The 24,203-nt window shown below is 41.6% G+C and overlaps 1 protein-coding gene across 7 annotated transcripts in view; it reads right to left on the bottom strand.

The window, feature by feature from the left end:
- MRPS34 (mitochondrial ribosomal protein S34) overlaps positions 1–14,073 on the bottom strand; it is a 135,298-nt gene extending 121,225 nt beyond the window's left edge. For 2 of the 7 annotated variants that reach the window (XM_085884053.1, XM_085884066.1), the window contains exon 1: positions 13,647–14,071. In XM_085884053.1, the coding sequence (XP_085740179.1) occupies positions 13,647–13,961 (315 nt within the window). In that variant the 5' untranslated portion in view covers positions 13,962–14,071. Of the gene's footprint in view, positions 1–13,646 lie in introns of all 7 variants that reach the window. The other 5 variants (XR_015058957.1, XM_085884076.1, XM_085884085.1 and 2 more) reach the window with 5 other exon arrangements.
- Between the last annotated feature and the right edge of the window lie 10,130 nt (positions 14,074–24,203).

Here is a 24,203-nt window from a genome sequence, read left to right as displayed (position 1 = left end):
TATATATATATATATATATATATATATATATATATATATATGTATATATATATATATATATATATATATATATATATATATATATATATATATATATATATATGTGAAATTATCCCTGTGTCGTAAGAGGCGACCAGGGTTGCGTCAGGAAGGGCATCCGGCGTAAAACGTGCCAAATCACTATGCGGATCATACGGATGACACACTGAGGCGACCCCGAAAGGGAGCAGCCGAAAGAAGAAGAAGAGAAGATATATGTGTGTGAAAATACCCTGCGCAGACAGTAACCATCTAAGATTTTGAAAATTCCTCCTACAAAAAAAAGCTACGACGTCAAAATATCTCCGCTAATGGAAATCACCTAAAAAATTATCTCCGAAACTAGGCAAGCATTTTGAATTCTGTTTGCAGGAATCGAACAGGGCATTAGCAGAGATGAATTACCGCACATATGATACATCACTATGACATCATATCAATTTTTCTGACATCATTCCTATTTTTTGTTGCACAACCCAGAGTTTTCATCGGATCTTCATGAAACGTGCCATGTATATGCAGAAAGCCCACGCGCAGGCAGTAACCATCTCTGATTTTGGAAATTATTCCTCAAAAAAAAGTTGACGTCATAATATCGCCGCTAATGGAAATCGCCTATACCATTATCTCCGAAACTAGGCAAGCTGTTTGAATTTTGTTTGCGGAAATCAAGCCGGGCATTAGCACAGATAATTTATTGCAAACCTTTTTCATCACAATGACGTCATATTGGTTTTTATGACGTCGTCATTAAGAGGACGAGGATCTCAGCTCATTTGAGCTTGTTGTACAGGATATCTCAAAAAGTAGTAGACAGATTCAGATGAAAGTTGGTGGACACGTTGGGTGTGTGACAAGGAAGAGTTGATTCAAGTTTGGTGAAGATCAGGATCCGGATCCGGATATGACAATTTGTTAAGCGATTCTTCACCTTGGAGAGAAAGGGCGAAACGTATACAGCACGATATCCCAAAAGGTTGTGGAAGGATTCGGGCGAGACTTGGTAGACAGATTGGGTGTGTCGCAAGGACGAATTGATTCGATTTTGGTGAAGATCCGAATCTGGATACAAGAATTATTTAATTTATAAAGTGCTTCTTCACCATTGAGAGATTGGGCCAAAAAACGATGTAGTACTATATAGCATGATATTTCAAAAATGTATTGGGACCGATATGTTCTCATAGATCAAGTATTACGTGGCTGAGGTATGCGCTCTACCGAGTGCCCTTCCAGTATTTATTTATAAATGATCCTTTAAAAATAATCTAACAAAAAAAAAAAATCGAATAAATTCAAAGAATACAGAAAAAAGTGAAAATAGGAGGTTTCTCACTTTGAACAAACAATCAAATGAGCATGTCAAAACTGTTTTATTGATCCAGTATTGACCACCACACACCAAACCTCTTGAGTCATGTCATGTAAAAATGTGAAAGCTCCAGACTATCATTTTATCATACTGCAGTTCGAGAAGTCTCTGCGTTTTCATTGACTTCTATGCATGACTACCGCAGGATGGAATGAGTTGTTGTACCCAGGGTGTGTATGCATAGTTCGGTGGTTAAAAAAAAAAAATCATGGTTCCACGGGGGGATCAGGGTGGGTTATGCCAATTCCCTCAAAATGTAAATGTGTATTGCATAGCGTCACCTGGTGGAAACCAGTAATACAAATCAAAACCAGAACAGCACTCCACCAGGCTGAACAGTTTAAATCCTGTATCCCGATCGGGCAGGATCTGGATCCGGAACTCCAAAATCCAAATCGAATTGTTCTTGTAACCTAACCATCTCATCAACAAAGTTTCGCCCAAATCTGTCAACGACTTTTTGAGATATTGTGCTATACAGCCCTATCTCTCAATGGTGAAAACACAAACAAAAAAAAAAAAAACAGAAAAAAAAGATAGCATCCAGATCTTCACCAAAATCGAATAATTTCGTCCTTGTCACAGACCCCACCTATCCACAAAGTTTCGTCCGAATCCGTCAACAACTTTTTGAGATATCCTGTTCACAGCCAGACAGACAGATAGATGGGTGAAAACATAACTCCCACCCACCTTAAGTGGTAGAGGTACTAAAATATACCATAGACATCATAGAAGTGTGGGAATCGCAGACGAGTTCTTTGCTCGTGATCACAACTCACTTAATATCCCTACATCATTGTCATATACAAATACGGTTCAAGAACAGACAGTCATTTTGGTGAAAGCGCTTTCTTCTTCGTTCAAACCAATCATCAAAGACCTGCTCTTCGGGATGGGTTATTTCTCCCACTTCAACGACATCCATATGACGTATTTTTGAAGACATGCAATACCAATTTCCACCATGTGGCACAATACATACATATTTACAAAGCGAATTTGCGTCCTCTCGCACCCCAAACCCAGGGGACTGATTTTTTAAAACCATCTATAACCAACACACCAAGTACAACCTTTACTTTATAAATCATTCCATCCAGTGGTTCAGGGGTGCATAAAAAAATACAACAAACACAGATTATGATAGTATAGTTATGAAGTACGCATAGCGTGGAGTTGGGGAAGATAAAAAGTGGATAAGTTAAGACCAATTCAAATGAAAAAGTCCCCAATGACTATTTTTAATACAAGGTCCAAGGCTTATAATGAAGCTGCCACCAACATATCGACGAGAAAAACACAGCCATTGAGCTGGGGGAAAGTCTCGTCACTTCCCAGGGTACTCTGGGCACCAGAGACGTCACAGCAATGGCACCACTTTTCTCACCTCACTCAGCAGGGCATTTCCCAAGGAATTTCCTCCTCACCATGGAAGCCAACTCATGGGGAATGTCCTTGCTCTCATCCTTTTAAATGCTGAATGCCAAGCAAGGAAGCAGCACATAACATATTTTAAAGTCTTTTGTAGGACTCGGCCAAGATTTGAACTGCCGACTTCCCAGACTTGGAACGGACGCTCTAACCATTACGCCGAGTTTGTTGAGGTATGAAAGGAGCATGTGGTGATGCTAGAAGACAATAGATTGAGAGCGACTACTATCTTAGTGAGCAGTGAGCAGTGTACCAGAATGCAAGATACCATTTTCATATGTTACTGGCTACATTAAGGAGGCATGATGTGAGACCTCATCACCAATGTCGGACGAGGAATCACGTACAACTGCTATTGCTAAACCGATCCTAATCAACAGGATGTCTGCCATACATTATCATGTCTGTCCCCCACACAAGTAGATCTTGAGATACAGCTGTGACCGAAAGACGTGGGAAAGCACAAGCTCCTCTGGCTTTGATAAGGCAGGACAAAGCATGTAGAGCAGCAGGATCTGCTTCACATCGAGTTAAGGCCCTGTCACACCTTGACGATTTAGCCAGCGTATGGCAACGTATCAAAATTGATGTAAAACGCTGGCGTACGCTGAACTATTGATGGTTTTTTCAGTTTTGGGCGTATATTAACGAGTTGGACGTATTAGTAACGTACACAGAACGTTTCGATAACTGATAGATAACTTATACCAACGAATGCTTAGTGTGTTGTCGGCGTTCACAACTTATGCCCAACGATAGTCTAACTTATGCATAGCGTGGCAGAGTATCGCCGACGATCACGTGGCGTAGCCTATTAATAGGCTGCCGCTCAACGATTTAAATCATAACCACACTAGACATCGAAGTGTCAACATCACTGTCATGCCGAAGAAAAAAACAAAAAAAAACAACCATGGAGTCTGGAACACTGATGGGTTCCTCCTGTGTGAAGCCCATTTTGATATACCAATTCCCCTAAACGTTGCCAATACGCCATTATACGGTAACTGCAAGTTAGAAACACGTTCAGCAAGTTCTGTGGTCATCCGGAAGACGTCAATCAAATACGTCTACATACGTTACACATAGGTTCAAAGCACGTTACTCATAGGTTAGAAATAAGTTTCGGGTACGCTAGACATTACCTCGATGTATTTTGACTAATGAGTAACTTACAAGTAACGTGTGTCAACGATCGCATAACGTGCCTACAACTTATGGCCAGCGTAGGCGGAACGTGCGAGTCATACGCTGGCAAACGTCGGAAAATTTTGAGCATGCACAAAATTTGTCGACAAGTTCGGCGTTCTTCGACGTATGCCAGCGTGCTTCAGCGTGCTCTTAGCGTATACAAAACTTACCCATAATGTATTCGCCAAATTTTTCATACGTCGGCATACGCTGGCTAAAACGTCAAGGTGTGACAGCCCTTTAGAAGAGGGTTGGCATGTGTAGTGGTATTCACATCTGAACCAAGATCTCATGATGCTGGAAACCCAGATTCAAACCCCATATACCGTACAAAATGCATTGGTCGATCACCGAATCATGGACTTGTAAATCACATAAAAGTACATTGGTGTCTATGAATATCTTTATGATACATGTATTAATTTATCAGTGAAAATCATTTAATGACTCATGGTGCAAGACAGGTGTTGGCGTAGTGGTTAGGGTAGCGGCTTGGGATCCAAAAGGTCCTGAATTCAAGCCCCGTTGGCCGCTTGAATTAATACACACCAGGAGGTTGACTCAGCCTGTCATCCTTCCGAGGTCGGCGAAGTGAGTACCAGTGTACTGGGCCCGGTGTATGCCCCGGTTAGAATAGGTGTACCATATCCCTGTATTGTAAGAGGCAACAAGGGTTGCGTCAGGAAGGGCATCCGGCGTAAAACCTGTGCCAAATCATTATGCGGATCATAACGGATGATCCGCTGTGGCGACCCCTAACGGGAGCAGCCGGAAGAAGAAGAAGCAGAAGATGGTGCAAGACAGGCAACGTCAACCAACACAATCATCAAGTCAGTTGCGGATGTCATTTTGACGGACTGAGGTGTGAGTTCATCACGTGAACGGTGCTGGTGGTGTTGAATCTGACATGATTAAAAACAAGGACAAATGTGTCCAAGAGCAGCGTCCAAAAGGTTTTGCCGGCTAAAAAAAAAAAATTATATATATATATATATATTTTTAAAAAACAACAACAACAACAAGAACTTCCGATATTTCATCACGTGCCTTCATTAAGCCAATAGCGAAACCCGTCATAATGTATTTACGTATTTACGATATATCGTGTATTTCCGAAATTACAATACGATAAATGGAATAATCTTTAAATAGTAACGTGAACTTTTCGAAACTTTAAAGCAAATGTCCGAATATATTTAAAAGTTCATGATAGACGCTCTCAAAAGGCACAGTCTATGTGAGTATGTGTACATGTGTTCATTATTTAAGGCGATCCGGATCTTGTATATACAAGAGCAGAGTCCTAGACATAGAAGAAGAAGAAGAACAAGAAGAAGAACAAGAAGAAGAACAAGAAGAAGAACAAGAAGAAGAACAAGAAGAAGAACAAGAAGAACAAGAACAAGAACAAGAACAAGAAGAAGAAGAACAACGCCGAGCTCTATGAGCAGCGTCTCGCGTAAAAAATTTTTTAATACCAAGTCCATACTTGTGGAGGAAGTAGTGCAGAGAACGGAGCAGTACACAACAGGACAATAAAAACAGCAGGAGAGGAGAGAAACACATGACAGTGGGGTTAAGGGACAAAATAGACTTTGAAGATAATGGATGCGAGGAAGAATGAGGATGAGTGGAGGACAAAATGGATAAAGAAGCAAACATTCAGGAAGAAAAAAAACAAAAGAAAACAAAAAAAACAAACAGGAAATTTGGAAAGTGGTGGGGTTGGGGAGAGTTAACAGGGGTAGAAAAGATCATAGTTTTAGATGGGGGGTGATCTGAGATGGTGGTGAACAGCTGTTTTGAAGACCTGGAGGGAGGAATGAGATTGAAGAGAAGGGGAAAGTTGATTCCACAGGTGGGAGGAGAGGAAGGAATGGGTGGAGGTGAGCAGTGCTCCTGGATTTAGGTAATTTCACCAGAAGCGGGTTGATCTTGGATTTAAGTAATTTCACCAGAAGAGGATTGATCGTGGAGCACGTGTGCCCTTCAGTTACTTGGGGGGGGGGGGGGTGGGGGTCATGGGGTCGGGTCGAGACAAGGACAGAAAAAGGAGGTGGTAGAAAAGAGAGAAACCACCGACCTGTCTGAGATGGAGTAACAATAGACCCATGGACTCAGCTTCATCACTAGAGAGTCCAATGATCTTGAAGGCCTTGGTTTCCACAGCATCAAGCTAAGCAAGATCCCAGGGAGATCAATCAGGAAGCCATCCCAGAGTAGAGAGCAGTACTCCAAACTGCAGATGAAGGCCTTGTCGGTGGATACGAGTTAAGGTGTGCCAAGGAAGGATTTTGAATGATGCAGGATGCCCAATCTATACTGTAAGAGCCATATGTATGTGTGTGTGTGTCACCATTTTTCTCAGAGATGGCTGAACGGATCTTCGTAAAACCTTCAGAGGTTCGTCAGTGAGTTCCAAGGAGGGTTTTTGGAAAAATTACAATACATATATATATATATATATATATATATATATATATATATATATATATATATATATATATATATATATATATACATACACACACACACACACACAGTCATGCACTGCATTACGACGTTTCAGTGAACGACAGACTGCATATACGATGGTGGTCCCATAAGAATATAATGGAGCTGAAAAATTCCTATCGTCTAGTGATGTCGTAGCCATTGTAGCACTGCCATTCATATAAAAGTACAGTATAGCACATAATCTATCGATAATTCCAGCAATCTGCGTGTGTGTGTGTGTCTGTCTGTCTGCGACCGCCTTTTCTCGACGATCACCAGTCCAATTGAATTGAAACTTGCCAGGAATATTGCCGGGGCCCCGCGGATGTGCCTTTGAGGTTTGATATCAATCGGACGAGCGGTTCCCAAGTTACGGCCATTTATCTGTCGACCAATGACAAGACACGGAGCTATGACGTCACGTATGGCAACGTATCAAAATTGTCTGACATTGTCATTGTCATAAAATGACGTCACAATTAATGTAAATTTTTTTTTTTTTTTTTGCACGACTGATGGTCTGATCTCATTGAAACTTGCCAGGAATAGTGCTGGGGACCCGCAGATGTGCCTTTTCAAGGTTTGATATTAATCGGATAAGCGGTTCCCAAGTTAGGGCCATTTATCTGTCAACCAATGACAAGACACGGAGCTATGACGTCACAAATAGTTTATTTTTTTTGCATAATTGACGGTCCGATCTGATTGAAACTTGCCAGGAATATTGCTGGGGACCCACGGATGCGCCTTTTCAAGGTTTGATATTGAGGTGAGAGAGGGGGAGGTGAGAGAGGGGGAGGTGAGAGAGGGGGAGGTGAGAGAGGGGGAGGTGAGAGAGGGGGAGGTGAGAGAGGGGAGGTGAGAGAGGGGGAGGTGAGAGAGGGGGAGGTGAGAGAGGGGAGGTGAGAGAGGGGGAGGTGAGAGAGGGGGAGGTGAGAGAGGGGGAGGTGAGAGAGGGGGAGGTGAGAGAGGGGAGGTGGGAGAGGGGGAGGTGGGAGAGGGGAGGTGGGAGAGGGGAGGTGGGAGAGGGGAGGTGGGAGAGGGGGAGGTGGGAGAGGGGGAGGTGGGAGAGGGGGAGGTGGGAGAGGGGAGGTGGAGGTGGGAGAGGGGAGGTGGAGGTGGGAGAGGGGAGGTGGAGGTGGGAGAGGGGAGGTGGAGGTGGGAGAGGGGGAGGTGGAGGTGGGAGAGGGGAGGTGGAGGTGGGAGAGGGGGAGGTGGAGGTGGGAGAGGGGGAGGTGGGAGAGGGGAGGTGGGAGAGGGGGAGGTGAGAGAGGGGAGGTGGGAGAGGGGGAGGTGGGAGAGGGGAGGTGGGAGAGGGGGAGGTGAGAGAGGGGGAGGTGAGAGAGGGGAGGTGAGAGAGGGGAGGTGAGAGAGGGGGAGGTGAGAGAGGGGAGGTGAGAGAGGGGAGGTGAGAGAGGGGAGGTGAGAGAGGGGGAGGTGAGAGAGGGGGAGGTGAGAGAGGGGGAGGTGAGAGAGGGGAGGTGAGAGAGGGGGAGGTGAGAGAGGGGGAGGTGAGAGAGGGGAGGTGAGAGAGGGGGAGGTGAGAGAGGGGGAGGTGAGAGAGGAGGACGTGAGAGAGGGGGAGGTGAGAGAGGGGGAGGTGAGAGAGGTGGGGGGGTGAGAAAAATGCCCCAATGGGCCTGCACTAGTACTTGATAATGATAATAAACTACAGTGTGGCCCCTTTATAACGCGATTGTTGAGGTCCATAAAATGTCATCGTGAAAAAAGCGAGGTCACTCTAAATTGGGATTCAAGAAAATCATCGTTCAAACTAACCCAATGTTGACCTCACATCCTTAAACACCCCTATTTGACAGGTTTTTTTATTATTTTTTTTACACGTTTACCTTCTGGCAAGGAATTTACCTTTGAATTAAAGAATTCTGAGAATAAATCGTCGTTGTAACAGTCAGAATTAAAACATAAATTAATTTTTTAGCTCGCCTGTTCGAAGAACAGAGAGCTATCGTGATACCCCCGGCGTGAGCGTCAGCACGAGCGTGAAAATGTTAAAGTTTTTGTTGCAAGTTATTTTTTCCTTTCTAATGTTTTTATCTATCACACTATTTTTTATACACCCGATATATATATATATATATATATATATATATATATATATATATATATATACATATACATATATATACATATACATATACATATACATATATATACATATACATATATATACATATACATATATATATACATATACATATATATATATATATATATCGGGGCGTATAATGTGATACCGGTCGTCCGTCTGTCTGTCTGTCCGTCCCTGTCCACACTCTAACTCCCAAAGTTTTCAACTTTCACGTTTCATATTTGGTACATAGGTACAGACTGTGGAGACGGTGTGTCGCGACATACGTTTGTCATCTAAAGTGGTTGCCATGGCAACCAGGATGCTGTTTTCCATGTAGTAGCACAATTCTGTATATACCTACTTGTTCGGGCGTATAGTGTGCTCACTTGCGCTCGTTACTGATTACAATATACAAATACATATATTGCTTAAAAATTATTTGCATCAGACTTCACTGCAATGCTTTATAAAAAATATTAATTATTATACGTCTTTTAAAAACGATAAATGTATAAACAGGCGAGCATTGGGTGGCTTTGACACCAACTCTGGTTAGTAAAGCTTTTTATGTTGTTAAAACATTCGCACTGTTCTGAAAATATATCACAACTGACAGGTGATCGTTTCTTCATTTGTAAATTATAACATCGATGCAATGATTACGTATTTATAAAATCCAAACGCTATTTATTCACCTTTCTGTAATCGATGCTTGAGGAAATTGTAAGCAGCCACCAACAACACACATGACCGTCATGAACAGCACAAAGGTAAAACTAACGTGTCTTCAGTCTATCTTGGATGTGGGACAGTGGGACAAGATGTGGAGGTGGAAGACAGTGATATTGATGATCCTGACACTGTATAGGCCGAGGCTAATGTGTGTTTGTGTCTTAGTTTTTAACCAAAAAAGTTGAAAAAGTAAAAAATATTTTTGTACAGCTGTACAATGGTGTTTGTGTTTTAGGGTTTATTACAAAAGTCTAAAAAAAAAAAAAATATCAAAAAGTTTATGAAGTAAAAAAGTTACAGTAAGCCAAGGTTAATTTATTATTGAAGAAAGAAAAATATTTATTTTCTAAATATTTAGTGTAGCCTAAGTGTTCAGTGTTTATAAAATCTACAGTAGTGTACAATAATGTTTGAAGCCTTCACATTCACTCACCACTCACTCATTGACACCCAGAGAAACTTCCAGTCCTGCAAGTTCCATTCATGGTAAGTGCCTTATACAGGTGTACCATTTTTATCTTTTATACCGTATTTTTACTGTACATTTTCTGTGTTTAGATACACAAATACTTACCATTGTATTACAATTGCCGACAGTATTCAGTACAGTAACATGTTAGGAGCAATAGGCGACACCATATAGCCGAGATGTGTAGTCGGCTATACGATCTAGGTTTGTGCAAGAACACTCTATGATGTTTGCACAATGACAAAAATCGCTTAATGACGCATTTCTCAGAATGTAACCCCGTCGTTAAGCGGCACATGACGAATATATATATATATATATATATATATATATATATATATATATATATATATATATATATATATATATATATATATATATATATATATATATATACATATACATATACATATACATATACATATATATTACAGTAGTACCTCTACTTACGAATTTAATTCGTTCTGGGAGTAGTTTCGTAACCTGAAACCTTCGTAAGTAGAGACGCCTTTTGAATGTAAATGCGCTAATCCGTTCCAAGCCCCGCAAAATTCGGACTTTTTTTTTTAATAAATCATAAAAATGCATCAGAACATGAAACAAATACATGTTAAAATTAGATTACCGCACAATAAACATAAAACGAGAGGCACATAATGTAAAAAACAAAGAATAAAGGAAATAATAAAAATATTCATTTACCTTTTAACTGCTATTCTCGTTACTAACTGCACCGAATTTCCCTCGCCTGTATCCTCCTTCACGAGGTCAGTGAAGATGGCGGTTGCCTTTGCGCAAATTGTGGCCTCTGTCACTGTGTCACCAGCGATCTCTTTCTTCTTTATCCACACGAGTAACAACCTCTCCATCTCATCGTTCACTGCCGACCTCCTCTTGGAAATGACAGAGAGGCCTTTGGAAGGAGCCGTAGCTTTTAGGGCTTCCTTTTGTTTTATTATCGTGCCGATCGTAGATATATTACGGCCATATTCTTTTGCGAGATCAATCAAACGCATCCCCTTTTCATACCTTTCTATTATCTCTTGCTTTGTTTGTATGGCCAGAAAAACTCTTCTTCTTCTTTTCTCCTTGTCCACTTTTCTTCATTGCTTTCTTGGGGTCCATTGTGAATAAAAGTTACTGTAATCCACACGCGTACTGTACTGCAACACTGTCCGAGCACTTCGTAGCGGGACCATAGACTGTATACAGTATAACTATATTTACAGAGCGGGACGGGGACACGAAGAGCATGCTGGGATACACGCATACGCAAAGGGTTGCCAGGCAGATTTTAGGCGATAGCCAATGGCAGAGCAGCTACAAGTTTGTTTACGTTCGGGAAACTCTGGGAGCAGCGAAAAGCAACGCGTACTGTACTGTATTTTTGACTTCGTATCCTGAAACGCCTTCGTAACTAGAGGCAATATTTTCCCGTTCAGGCGCTTCGTAACCTGAAACATTCGTATGTAGAGGTACCACTACATATATATATATATATATATATATATATATATATATATATATATATATATATATATATATATATATATATATATATATATATATATATATATATATATATATATATATATATATATATATATATATATATATATCACTCACATACGAAGCCTTTTTGATCAACGACAGCTATACTCAAGTACACATACGTATAAATAAATATAAAACAATTACCGGACATTCAAATAAACCTCTTCTGGAAGTGGTCGTACATCATCATTATCATCATAATCTTCATCTTTGGCACCACATTTATAGAATGGAGCAAACTTAACCCAGAAACATCAATGGCACATTCAAGATCATCCGTTCAATGAATAACATCAAATTCCAATTTGAAGGAAACTCTTTTATAATGCCTCTTAGCCAATAATCTACATGGTGTTTACAAAGTCCAACGCGTTACCCCCTCCACAGAACCTGAGAAATGAATATTAATGAACACATAAGAGGTATCAATGTAAACTATGAACACAAAACTTTCATTGTCATAAAAAACAAAATACTAACATCAATGTGTGGATGAAACGTACCAGGGTAAATGATGATTGGGAAGGGAGGGACGGGGGTGGGGGGGGGGAGGAGTGGTAACGGGACTGTGGCCACCCTGCACAGTACGGTACGGTACGGTACGGTACATTTCTCGATTTGCGAAGTTGATTTTACGATCTCTTGGTTTCGAGTCTCACTGTCATGGTTACAAACAGTTGCAATTGCACAGGATTTGCGCAGATGCAACAGGATTGTGAGTTGGACAGGCGACCGACCCTGTGGGGCCATTTTAAAATCTCTCTTTAGTAACTCAGCCTTTGCAGCTTTGTGAAAGGTAATGCTGAATGATCCCCGACCCCATTCCTTAGTGGGTGGAAGTGTTTGCGGCCCCCACAGAAATTTTTTTTTTTTAATTCCGGGCAACGCCGGCTACCCCTGCTCGTGATCGATAAACAAGAGTGAAGATGGACCAACCTTGTACATGTTCATTGGTTCACAAGCGCCAGCCGGTGACCACTATATTTGTTATGTCTGTCTGTGTGTGTCTGTCTGTCCAGAGCATATCTCCGTGGACTTTGATCCGATCTTGATGAAACTTGGTGATGTGTTCGATATCAGTCTAGTTGTTTTCCTGGATGAGAAAGTGGCGACGCCCATTGTGGGCAGAGCCACGCCCAAAAAAAAAGCCATTTTTAGGGGGTAGTCGGATTAAAAATCTATCTTCTCCGAGAGAATTTACTGAATGGAATGGGTTCTTCGGTATTTGAATAGCAAAATGAATTATCTAAAACTCGTTCGATTTTTGTCCCAAGGTCAAAAACTTAGAAAATTTCGAATTTTGACATAAAAAAAATCAGACGACCACCCAGACTTTGAGAGCTAGGATAACAATATTTTTTATGCATAATCTTGAGGTCATTCCCCACCTAAAGTCTTCAAACCATTTTTCTCTATCTCGAACACCTTGCCCGTGGCGCCCCCTTCAAGTTTGTTTTCACGCTGATTTCATTAAAGTATGGATAATCCGAGGAGTGCGAAATGCCATATAGCCTATATGATGTTATATTATTCCTGGAATGTTTCAGAGGAAGTTTTACACCAAAGGTCATAATCCTTGACCTTTGACCTTTAAAGTTCACAAAGGTCAAATATTCAAAGTTGTGGGAATCGAACCGGGTTTTCGGACCTTCTTCGACGAACTAACTCCAATAAGCTATAGCACGTATCCTGTTTCCTTATTTTAATGTCCACAACATTGTTTTGTGACCTTTAAAGGTTATGCAAAGGTCAAATTTTTAAAGTTGTTGAACGAAACCGGGTTTTCGACATTTTGCAGCTCATAGCCTGTCACTCGTACCACAGCATGTTGATCATTTTTATAACTTGGTCAAACATTATCACATCGTCTCGTCCTTGACTTCTGAAACGATCTACATCGTCAAATACTGCTCGTGAACAATCGTCGTCTTCAGACTTGTCTTACATTATATTCTATCGAAATGGAAGGCATCGCAGAAGGCAAAAAAAAATAAAAAATAAAAAAGATCTTGACTATATTAACGAGTTAAATGTAATACATTTGATACTCGGTGTTTAATTACTGAGCTTTATGAAGTCCAAACATTGTGCACACGTCATAAATACATGGTCACAATGGAAGCGGAATAATAATAATAATAATAATAATAATAATAATAACAGTAAAAAAAACCTCACAGACACAGGTAAATGTGGATAAAGATGAGCGTGCGGTGATTTGTAAACGGTCATCTCGATTGTAACACCCGGTCACCTGCGCTCACCTGTGCAGTGTGGTCCACTTTGACCTTGGTGATGCGCCAGTAGCACGGCTCATCGTAAAGCATGAGCCAGGTTTTCCTGGTGACGAGGCGACCGATTCCAAACATCCGGACTCCTCCGAGGATCTGGAAGAGGCGCCGCTCGTTGCGCACGTCGTCGTGAGCTCGCACGGGGAGCCGTTTCCCGCTCATCGGACGCACCATCGTCTGGTAATTGAGCGCGAACCGTTGGCTGTCCGTTACTGGGTTCTGCTGAGCCCACATCTCTCGCACCTTCTTGGCGAGCTCGGCAATGGGTCGCGGCTGCTTTCTCCCCATCTCGCGCTTCCTCAGCACTCTCGAGATCACACCTTGTGAGACTGATGACCCACTCGTGTTCTTCAATTTACAGAGAGAAAAATCATTCAGATATCAATCTGGTGACATTTAAATAACCCTGTGACCGTTTTTTAAAATTTATTTATAACCCATTACATGATAAAGTAATCAGGGAATAACAGCACTGTATCAAACTACAACGACATGGCCACCATGTAGCGTTCAAAATCTGTAAATAGCAAATCCATTTGATTCATCACACCAGCTACTTGTTTTGGGGCTGGCAAGGAGGTAAGATTGGGGTGGGGGGGGGGGTTACCCGCTCCTCCACATGTGAGAATACCATATGTTGCCCCCAGCCTGCACACTTTTCAACAAACCCTAATTGCAAACACTAGTGCGTGCCCGTACATGCAAAAAAAATTTTTTTTGGGACGTCATAACACCTGTCCTGTCATTGCTTTGGTAAATAAATGGCCATAACTTGGGAAACAGCTGAAACGGATGAAGAAGAACGATATCAAACCTTGAAAAGGCACATACTCAGGTCCCCAGCATCAATTGTGACGTCATATCAAACAAAGAAGAATTGTGACGTCAATTGTGATGTCATAGCACCGTGTCCTGTCATTGGTTTGGTAAATAAATGGCCATAACTTGAGAACCACTTGTCCGATTAATATCAAACCTTGAAAAGGCACATACTCAGGTCCCCAGCAATATACCTGGCAAGTTTCAATTACATCGGACCAGCGGTTGTCGAGAAACAGCGGTCGCAGACAGACAGACACACAGAGATTGCTGGAATTACATGCTGTCTCTTAGAAAACATGGAAGAATAAATAATTTATTACACCCCATTTACAATTCATAAATAATTGATAGTAACTGAAGTATAGGCTAACTGTGTCGTGAAAACCGTTGAAATTGAGAAAACAGAGTTGCGCCCCTGAAGTTAGACATGTGACAACTCGGCACACATTATGGGGACATGCTCCAGCGATCCTCCCAGGACATCCCTTTGGCCTGGCACATGTAGTCGTCATAGTAACCGTTTTACAACTTGGGCCCTACACTTTCTATGACGTCCCTTCGTCCCAACTCTAGCCTGGGTTCGAATCCCGAGCCAGCTTTAAACTGCCATGCCGGTGTTTCACAGGCTGGGTGATTCATCAATGTGTGTGCCATCCCTCGGATGGTCGTTAAACTGGGCGGCCCGTCTGTTTAGTTGGTTGACAACGTTAAAGATCCCACGTTGTCCTTCGTGACGAATAGACGAGCTATCGCCGGCACCCCTGAACAAATTACAAATCCCTGCCCTAACTACTGCTGGAAGGGTAACAGTAAACCATTTACTATAACCCTTACGGCACCAAGAAACTGTTTGTCAATTTGCCTTTTCCATAGAAAACATTAATTTTATGAAACAGGGACTACATATATCATCTTGATAGGTTGATGTCAATAGTATTGTTACATTTGTGGAGGTGGGGTTAGATATTCCCATAGAAAAGATAAGAACGTATAGTATAGCATGGTCCGTGTGCAAGTAGGTAGCCATCTCGATGTATAAGTAGGGAAACGTCAGCTTAAGAATTGTCTTGTCTGCATGTGCGTCACACAGAGGGTGGTGCGTGGTAATAAGTAGTTCAGGATTATGGTGAAGGAAATTGTGTGTAAAACCTCTATGTAAACCTCCACCAGGGAGTGCCGGGAGACTTGGCACGAAAGAGGTGGGGCGGAGCTATGAATGCCTCCTGAGGGGCAGAGCGATGGATGACCTGGGAGGGGCGGAGCATTCCTCGAGAGGGTGGGTGGAGTGATAGACACCTCCAAAAGGAGCGGGGTGTTGCCGAAGAGGAAGGAAAGAGAGGAGCTAATGGGGGAGTTGGTCAGAAAGGACAGTCCAGGCGGTTGATGAGAGTTGAATTTATAAAGCACATCAATAATATAATTTGTCCATCTGTTGTTAGTATGCCTGGTGTTGGCTTAATGGTTAGGGTGGTGGGCTTGGGATCCTATGATCCTGAGTTCAAATCCCACTCGGCTGTTGAGTTAACACCAGGTGGGGTTGACTCAGCCTGTCATCCTTCCGAGGTGGGCAGAATGAATGCCAGCTTGCTGGTATCCTGCAACGGAGTGGCGATCCATCCAGGATTGTGCCCAATAGCCCAGGAGACTGCTTCGGCAGCACCGACGCTCTGCACAGAGTATGGTCCGAATGGATGGATGTTTAACGTCTTAATGTCTCATCAATCTTGCATTGACACAAAAAGAGGACTCTAAATCAGGGCAAGAGAGCATATTCCATTATTCGGGGGAAGCCCTCCCAATATTGGGGAGAGAGTCTTAACTTGATATATGCAACCTCGAAGGCAAATGCATGACAAATCTCGATTATTAAAACAAAATTTGCAATTCAATTTGCATTGGTAATATCTCATCACTTGATTTGGTGATCCAGATGGCCGCCATCTTGAAATTGGCAGCCATATTGATGTTTTTTTTTTCATGTCCAATGGGTTTTTTGGAAAATGTTCCTTCTAAGGACTACTCATGATTAATTTCATGCTTCTATCACAATTTGAACGATTACACCTGCATTTGGGCTTTATCTGCTGCAGCGACACTGTTAATGCTCAGCATTCAAAAGGGATAGATCACGGGAAAACAACCACAGGTAAGCAACCATTGCGCAAACTTCAATTGCCAAATTGCCTCCTCCTTCATTGAAGCTACTTGTAAGATAACTCACAATTATGATTAACTTATACACTCCATTTGTTACACACGCAGGGAATATTCTAGGCATAGCAGGGACCACTTTCATAAACTGCCTGGGCCCAAACTGAGGTTCAGGAACGCACGGTTCCAAAGTCCAATTTCCTTTCCTCGGGAATGATGCGCCGACACTTTGATGGTCCAAAAAAACCTTTTTGCTGTGGTCCATCCCAAGGATCAGCTGACCGATACAACCCTTGCAATTGTAACCGTTAATTTACCCTTTGTAAGGGCCTGGTGTTGGCTTAATGGTCAAGGTGGCTGGTTTGAGATCTCAGGGTCTTGAGTTTAAAATAACACCAGGTGGGTTGATTGAGCCTGTCATCCTTCTGATGTCAGTGAAATGAGTACCAGCTTACTGGAAACAGGGGGCACTACATCAGTGGCACAGCTGTGCTCCCAGCAATGATGTAACCAGCAGCCACCGGTTGCATACAAAAAAAGCAACAACCCATGTAAGTTTCAACTCACATCAGGGACATTCTGAGAAGAGCGACCTCAGAACCATCCAGTTTTACAATTTTTAATATTTTTTTTTACATGTATACCTATTGCAAGGAGGTACAAGGAACTTGGACACAGGAAGAGGTCAGTTCGTCCATCATACCTGCACTCTAGCTACACCCCCATTGATTCAATCTTCAGTTTATCCACTTAATTGCACTGGGAGTGGAAGGGAAGAGAGTTTGTCAGGAAAAACCAACAAGGCATCTTTTTGGGGGGAGGGATGGGGGAGGGGGGAGGGATGGAGGGAGAGGGGGTGGTGAAGGGAGTTGTATGGTGAGTAATGAACAACAGGAGCGAGAAGAGCGAGAATTGCTTTGTGATATATGTCCTATACCGATGTGATATTTTCCAAGTACAAAACTTACATAACTCTGTGAAAAATTGAGGAAATGCCCTGAAACTCGAACTTGTTCTGTAACTTATAATAATAAAGTCATATACCAAATTTCAGATGAATATGTTAAAGGATATCGGGGGGGGGGGGGGGTTGAGTCTGAAAAAGCACATGTAGGACGGACGAACAGACGGATGGATGGATGGACAGATGGAGAGCAAACCGACAGTATAGTCCCCTCTGGTAAAACCGGTAGGGGACTAATAAACAAGTTCAGACAGCATATTTGCTTTTACACGAGACTAATGCAGACGTCGCAATCAGTACACACATACACAAGAGCTACCAGTACGGCCAATGTCCATGTGCTACTCTATCTCCATAGCTTCTAAACATGGTACCTAATTCCAGTTTAAATATATCGACTGTTAGGATGGTGGGCTTGGGATCCTCGGGTCCCGAGTTCAAATCCCACTTTGCTGTTGAATTAACACCAGGTGGGGTTGACTCTGCCTGTCATCCTTCCGAGGTCGGCAAAATGAGTGCCAGCATGCTCTGGCATCCTGTGTCGGAGTGGCGACCCATCCAGGATTGTGCCCAATAGCCAAGGAGACTGCTTAGGCAGCACCACGCTGCTTGTGATCGGCTCAGGAGAGGTCAAGGCTGATGTTGAGTTCTGGATGTTCAAGAGACTGAACCTATTCCAGTGAATGACGATAGAAATAGATAGGTGGGTTCGTTTGACGATCCTTGGGGAGAAACAAGGTGATACTGTGAGATTTTCCAAGATTGAAGGACACGTTCCACTTATTCAGATCAGCATTTTATAAATTCCCGCTCAGCAGAGAGTGATGCAGCTGTAGTCTTTGTTGCAGTGGGATGGTGATACTGTATGACACAATGTGGAGTCACCTGCAAAATGGAAGAGAGGGTTTCCAGAGCATCAGGTAGGTCATTAATGGAGACTAGGAATAAGACTGGGCCCAACACGCTGCCTTGGAGATGTCCAGCCTCCACGTCCGAAGGATGGAGAGGGTTCCCTTGGTAGTAACACGTTGCCTGCATGATTGAAGTCAGAGAGCTTGGCAAGCAAAGCAGGATGCCAGACGATGTCAAATGCCCGAGATATGTCCAAGAAGATGGTCCTGACCATTTGATCGAGATGTAGGGCCTCCAACCATTTCTGAGCGAGCAGCAGCATGTCCAGAGTTTAGTGAACGGGACGGAATCCAAACCGATTGCTCAGGATCAGGCTGTTTGAAAACAGGTAATACTTGACATCAGCAGCAATGATGGATTCCACGTGTTTGCTTATAAGTGGAAGTAAGCTCACTGGTTTTATCCAATGCAATAAATTATTAGCAATATTTTGATATCTGGTATTATTCATTATTTTCAAAGGTGGATCAAATAACTCAATGTTTCCCTATTGTGAGTGAAGAAAGCAGTCTTTTTTGTGAGTGACATCACATCCTTTTTGATCAATAGTTGACATTTGTGAACGCGGAAGAATTTGTTTTAATATCCTGTTTTTAAATGGATATATTTCATACGTATTTATATATTGCAATGAAGTTAAGGTATTTGTAGGAATACCATTGTTTTCCATCAAGAATGTAGATGCATTTCCCACCGAAAGGGTATGGAATTTTTTTTCAAAGATTAAAACTTTGTTTCAAACTTTTCCACAAGACCAGTTTCAGTAAATTATCCCTGAAGAACAGACCAGGGGTTCCTCCAGAATGCTTTCTCAGCAGAGGAATTTTTTTTTTTTTTTGATTCTTTAATGGAGAAGCATATCCTTTGAAATAAACATTGCATCAAAGGTGCAAGATACTTTGATATACTTTCAGGATAACTCATATTTTGGGAACCCATGCATGAACAGTGTAAATGGGACACCTTCCATACGAGAAAAATATGTATAAAAAAAGGACCACAGGTCCTGAAGCTCACCTGAATCAGGAGCAACAGTCAATGATGACATAAAATATTTAAATATTGTTCATGCACAGAATTTGGTCACGTGATTGGTTGAATGGAAGCCCTCTCGATGCTGATTACAGTGATACATTTTTACAGGTCATGCTTGTACAGGTTACAGGTCATGATTTTGGCTGAGGGCATAGCTGTGCTATTGATGTAATGCTCCCCTGAAAGTTAAGGCAGAATTTCTTTTTGCGTTTTGGGCATGATTTCAAACCAATAATGAGCGCAGATTTTGATGCGGTCAATATACCTTCGTTCAGCATCAGATATGAAGCTCGTGGCCAAGTTTCATCAAAATCGTGTTTGGTTCAAGAGATAATGACTGAAGTGTTTACTGACTGACTGACTGATTGACTTACCGACGGACACTGCTCGATCATGTAAGCTCACCGGACTAAAGTCCAGGTTCATGAAAAATGATAAAGAATTCATTCTCATAATGCTACAACTTTGTATCTTCTTCGTTCGTATGCAGCACAAGGCTGTGGGGTAGCATCATTGGCTGTGGACACGGACATACAGTTGATGCAATGCCCTTTGCTGGTTTGGGGTAGGAACTTGGAATTTGTTAATGGTGCCGGTGATAGCTCACCGACTCTTTGTGAAGGACAACGTGGGATCTTTAACATCCATCAACGAATACTGGCAGAAGGGACGTCAGTTTAATGTCTATCTGAGGGACAGCACACACACATTGATTAATCACTCTGCCAGTGAATCACCAGGATAACAGTTTATAGCTGGGTCGGGATTCAAACCCAGGCTAGACAGCTTGGTCCTCCCTGTTCACAATTTCTTCTGTGAAACCTACTGAGCAGTGAGCAGGTAATGAGCGCACGTGGACACGGACACACACACACACACACACACACACACACACACACACACACACACACACACACACACACACACACACACACACACACACACACACACACACACACACACACACACACACACACACACACACACACACACACATAGCAACAGCTGTTTATACTGCTGGCTGGAAGAAGTATGTGGTATAAAAGCTCATGGTCTCTTTCTTATATCAATGGTGTAATTACCAAAACCTCAGAGTATTAATGATGTGGCTTCAACCTTACACAAAACAAATATTAATTTGCTTATTCTTTGTGCAATGTGATTTCATGTTATCTTCTTTTGTTATTTTCATCTTTTCTCATCCAAGATGATTAGCATCTTCATCATTATGCACCAAGGGGTCGACTTGATGCACCCATCTCCTTCATCGCACCGCCGTTTAACGCTCCTTTCTGTCATCACATACACTTCATGACGATTTTCTTTTTTACAATAGATTATTATGAAATTCCTCTGACTTGTTTTTAAATAAAGGCAAAATGTGCCTCTTTCAGATGCTGAACGCCACTATCTTGGTAATCCAGATTTTTGTCCAGTTGTTATTGCACCTGTGTCGTTGTTCTGTGGCATGCATGCATCCTGAAAGCCAGTGCCCACATTTTAGTGAATTGTTTGTGGTGTGTGTGTGTGTGTGTGTGTGTGTGTGTGTGTGTGTGTGTGTGTGTGTGTGTGTGTGTGTGTGTGTGTGTGTGTGTGTGTGTTTGTTTGTTTCATAAACTCGATGGTGCGTTGTACAATCCTTTTTAATGGCTGAGAAAATTACCTCTGGTAGTGCAGCCCTGAGATTGCTCTGAAATCTTTATGTCATTCTTTAACTTTCCTCCAAACTACAAAGGAAACATTACATCTGTACTCCCACTCACAAACTGCATTGGTTTGTGCAAACTATTGGCCACAACTACCTTCATGATTGAGTGATAAAACACTGTCGAAATGAATGATGTTAAAAATAATACCATGGCAAATTGGTGGACAATGAAAATTTACATTGGTTTATACAGGACATGCCAAAAGCATATATTTACATTTATTGAATTATTTAAAAAAAATTGTCGCCGATTTACACAAAATAACCCACAGTGACAAAGTGGAATTTTTTCTTTTTTTTTTTTGAATTTTTTACAAATTATTTCAAAATGAAAATCTGAAATGTCTTGTGTCAATAATTATTCAACCCCTTTGCTGAGACACTCCATATTGAGCTCAGGTGCATCCAATTTCCTTTTATCATCCTTGAGATGTCTCGACAACTCGATTGGAGTCCAACTGTGGCCAATTCAATTGATTGGACATTATTTATAAAGAAACACCCCTTTCTATACAAGGTCTCACAGTTGACAGTGCATGTCAGAGCAGAAACTCTTCCATGAAAGCCAAGGAACTGTCCAGAGAACTCTGAGATAGAATTGTGAGGAAGTATAGATCTGGGGAAGGGTATAAAACAATTTCTATAGTGTTTAAAGTTTCCAAGAGCACAGTAAGATCCATCATTAGGAAATGGAAAGAATATGGAATGACCCAAACTCTTCCTAGAGCTTGCCGTGGGACCAAATTGAGAAAATGGGCAAGAAGGACCTTTGCCATGGAGGTGACCAAGAACCAAATGACCACTCTGACAGAACTGCAGAGTTGCTTGGCTGAGATGGGAGAACCTGTCATAAGGACAGCAGTCTCTCTGCAGCACTACACAAATCTAGGCTTTATGGGAGTGTGACCAGAGAGAAGCCACTCCTGAGATAAAGGCACATGACAGTGTGCCTGGAGTTTGCAAAAAGGCACCTGAAAGACTCTGAGAGCATGAGGCAAAAGATTCTGTGGTCTGACGAGATGAAAATTCAACCGTTTGCCCTGAATGCGCTGTCTGGAGGAAACCGAGCACAGCTGATCACCCATACATCACCATCCCTACCGGGAAGCATGGTGGTGGCAGCATCATGATATGGGGATGATTTTCAGCAGCAGGTACTGGGAGATTTGTAAGGATAGAGAGAATAATGAATGAAGCCAAATACAGGCAAATCCTCGAGGAGAACCTGCCTCAGAGTGCAGAAGACTTTGGACTGCAGTGAAGATTTACATTCCAACAGGACAATGACCCCATTCATACAGCCAAAGCAACAATGGAATGGCTTCAGAACAAGAACATGAAAGTCCTTGAGTTGACCCATCCAAAGCCCCGACTTGAATCCCATTGAGAATCTGTGGAAAGACTTCAAGATTGTTGTTCACCGACACTCCCCATCCAACTTGATAGCTTGAGCAAATCTGCAAGGAAGAATGGGAGAAAAGTCCCCAAACCCAGATGTGCAAACCTGATACAGACATACTGACATACCCAAGAAGACTCGAAGCTGTAATCGCTGCCAAAGGTGCTTCCACAAAGTATTGATTCAGGGGGTTGAATACTTATTGATGCAAAACATTCCAGGTTTTCATTCTTCATTCATTTGTAAAAATTTCTAAAAACGTTTTCAGTTTTTCATTCTGGGGTATTTTATGTAGCTCGGTGACAATTTTCTTTAAATTCATCCATTTTAAATTCAGGCTGTAACTCAACAAAATGTGACAAAAGTCGAGGGATTTGAATACTTTGTGAAGGCACTGTAACTACTCAAAAAGTGGCAAAGTCATCTTGTTGAATCACAGCAATTAAGCAAATAAGCACTATTGGAAATCTATGTGTATAAACATCTCCATCTTTCTCTGTGTCTGTCTCTGTGCTGGTAATTTATATTAATACTTCGTGAAGGCAATCATTGAGGAGAATTTGTCAACTTCTAATTAAAATTTTCACATCACTTTTACAACAAATGCAGAATGATAAAATTATGTAGAAGTGAGATTGCATAATTGTGTCTGCACTCAGTTTGACAGGATGGTACAGCAGTATCACACTTACCTTTGAACTATGTAGTCCGAGTTTGATTCTCCATCCAACTATAAACTGTCGGATTAGTGCTTCAGAAAAAGGGAATTGCATCACAAAGTGCCGCATCTCTTGGGTCGACATTAATCTGGGTACCTCATCTACTATTGACGATTCCCTGAATGACCCCAGAAGGATGTGAAATAAATGGGATTGTTAAAGAGGTGCTAGTAGTAGTGGTAATAGTAGTAATAGTAGTAGTCATATGTGCATTCAATGAACATTATAGAAACTGAATAAATATTCATTTATGACATTTATTTCATATACATACTCAATTTCCTATAACCATTTGAAAATTCAAACTACACATTTGAAATTGAAATTAAAAAAACTGTTCAATCATGTGCATTTAATAGCTCTCTCTGGACAAACATCTATTTTTAATGAAAACTATTAGTATCATCAGTGAATCAAAACACTTGTAACTTTGAGGTCACAGATTAGCATGTCAGCACAATGAAGATTGTGTGATCTCAGCAAAATGATGAACAACAAACTCATGGATTCACCTTATGAATTGACAGAAGAGGTTATTTATTATGCCAGAATAAAAATCCACAGTATGTTTATGACAAAAGAGGAGTGTCATCAGGACTTGAAAACAACCATTTTGTTATTACTGAAATGTATTTCTGAGGATTTGAATGAAACTTAGCATACAATTAATAAATGCCTAATTTTCCAAATTTTCAGCAACTTCATCATACTTTTTAAAATTTTTTCAGTGAATACAAACACTCAATAAACCACTGATAAATGTACAACTTTTCTGGCAAACACACACACATACACACACACACATACACACACACACACA

Source organism: Eptatretus burgeri, chromosome 1, assembly GCF_056783735.1.
Source record: "Eptatretus burgeri isolate ZD-2024b chromosome 1, Ebu_testis_v1, whole genome shotgun sequence".
NCBI classification, from domain to species: Eukaryota; Metazoa; Chordata; class Myxini; order Myxiniformes; family Myxinidae; genus Eptatretus; species Eptatretus burgeri.
Note: the sequence above shows the minus strand (reverse complement) of the source record. Positions and strands in the feature narration are given on the sequence as shown.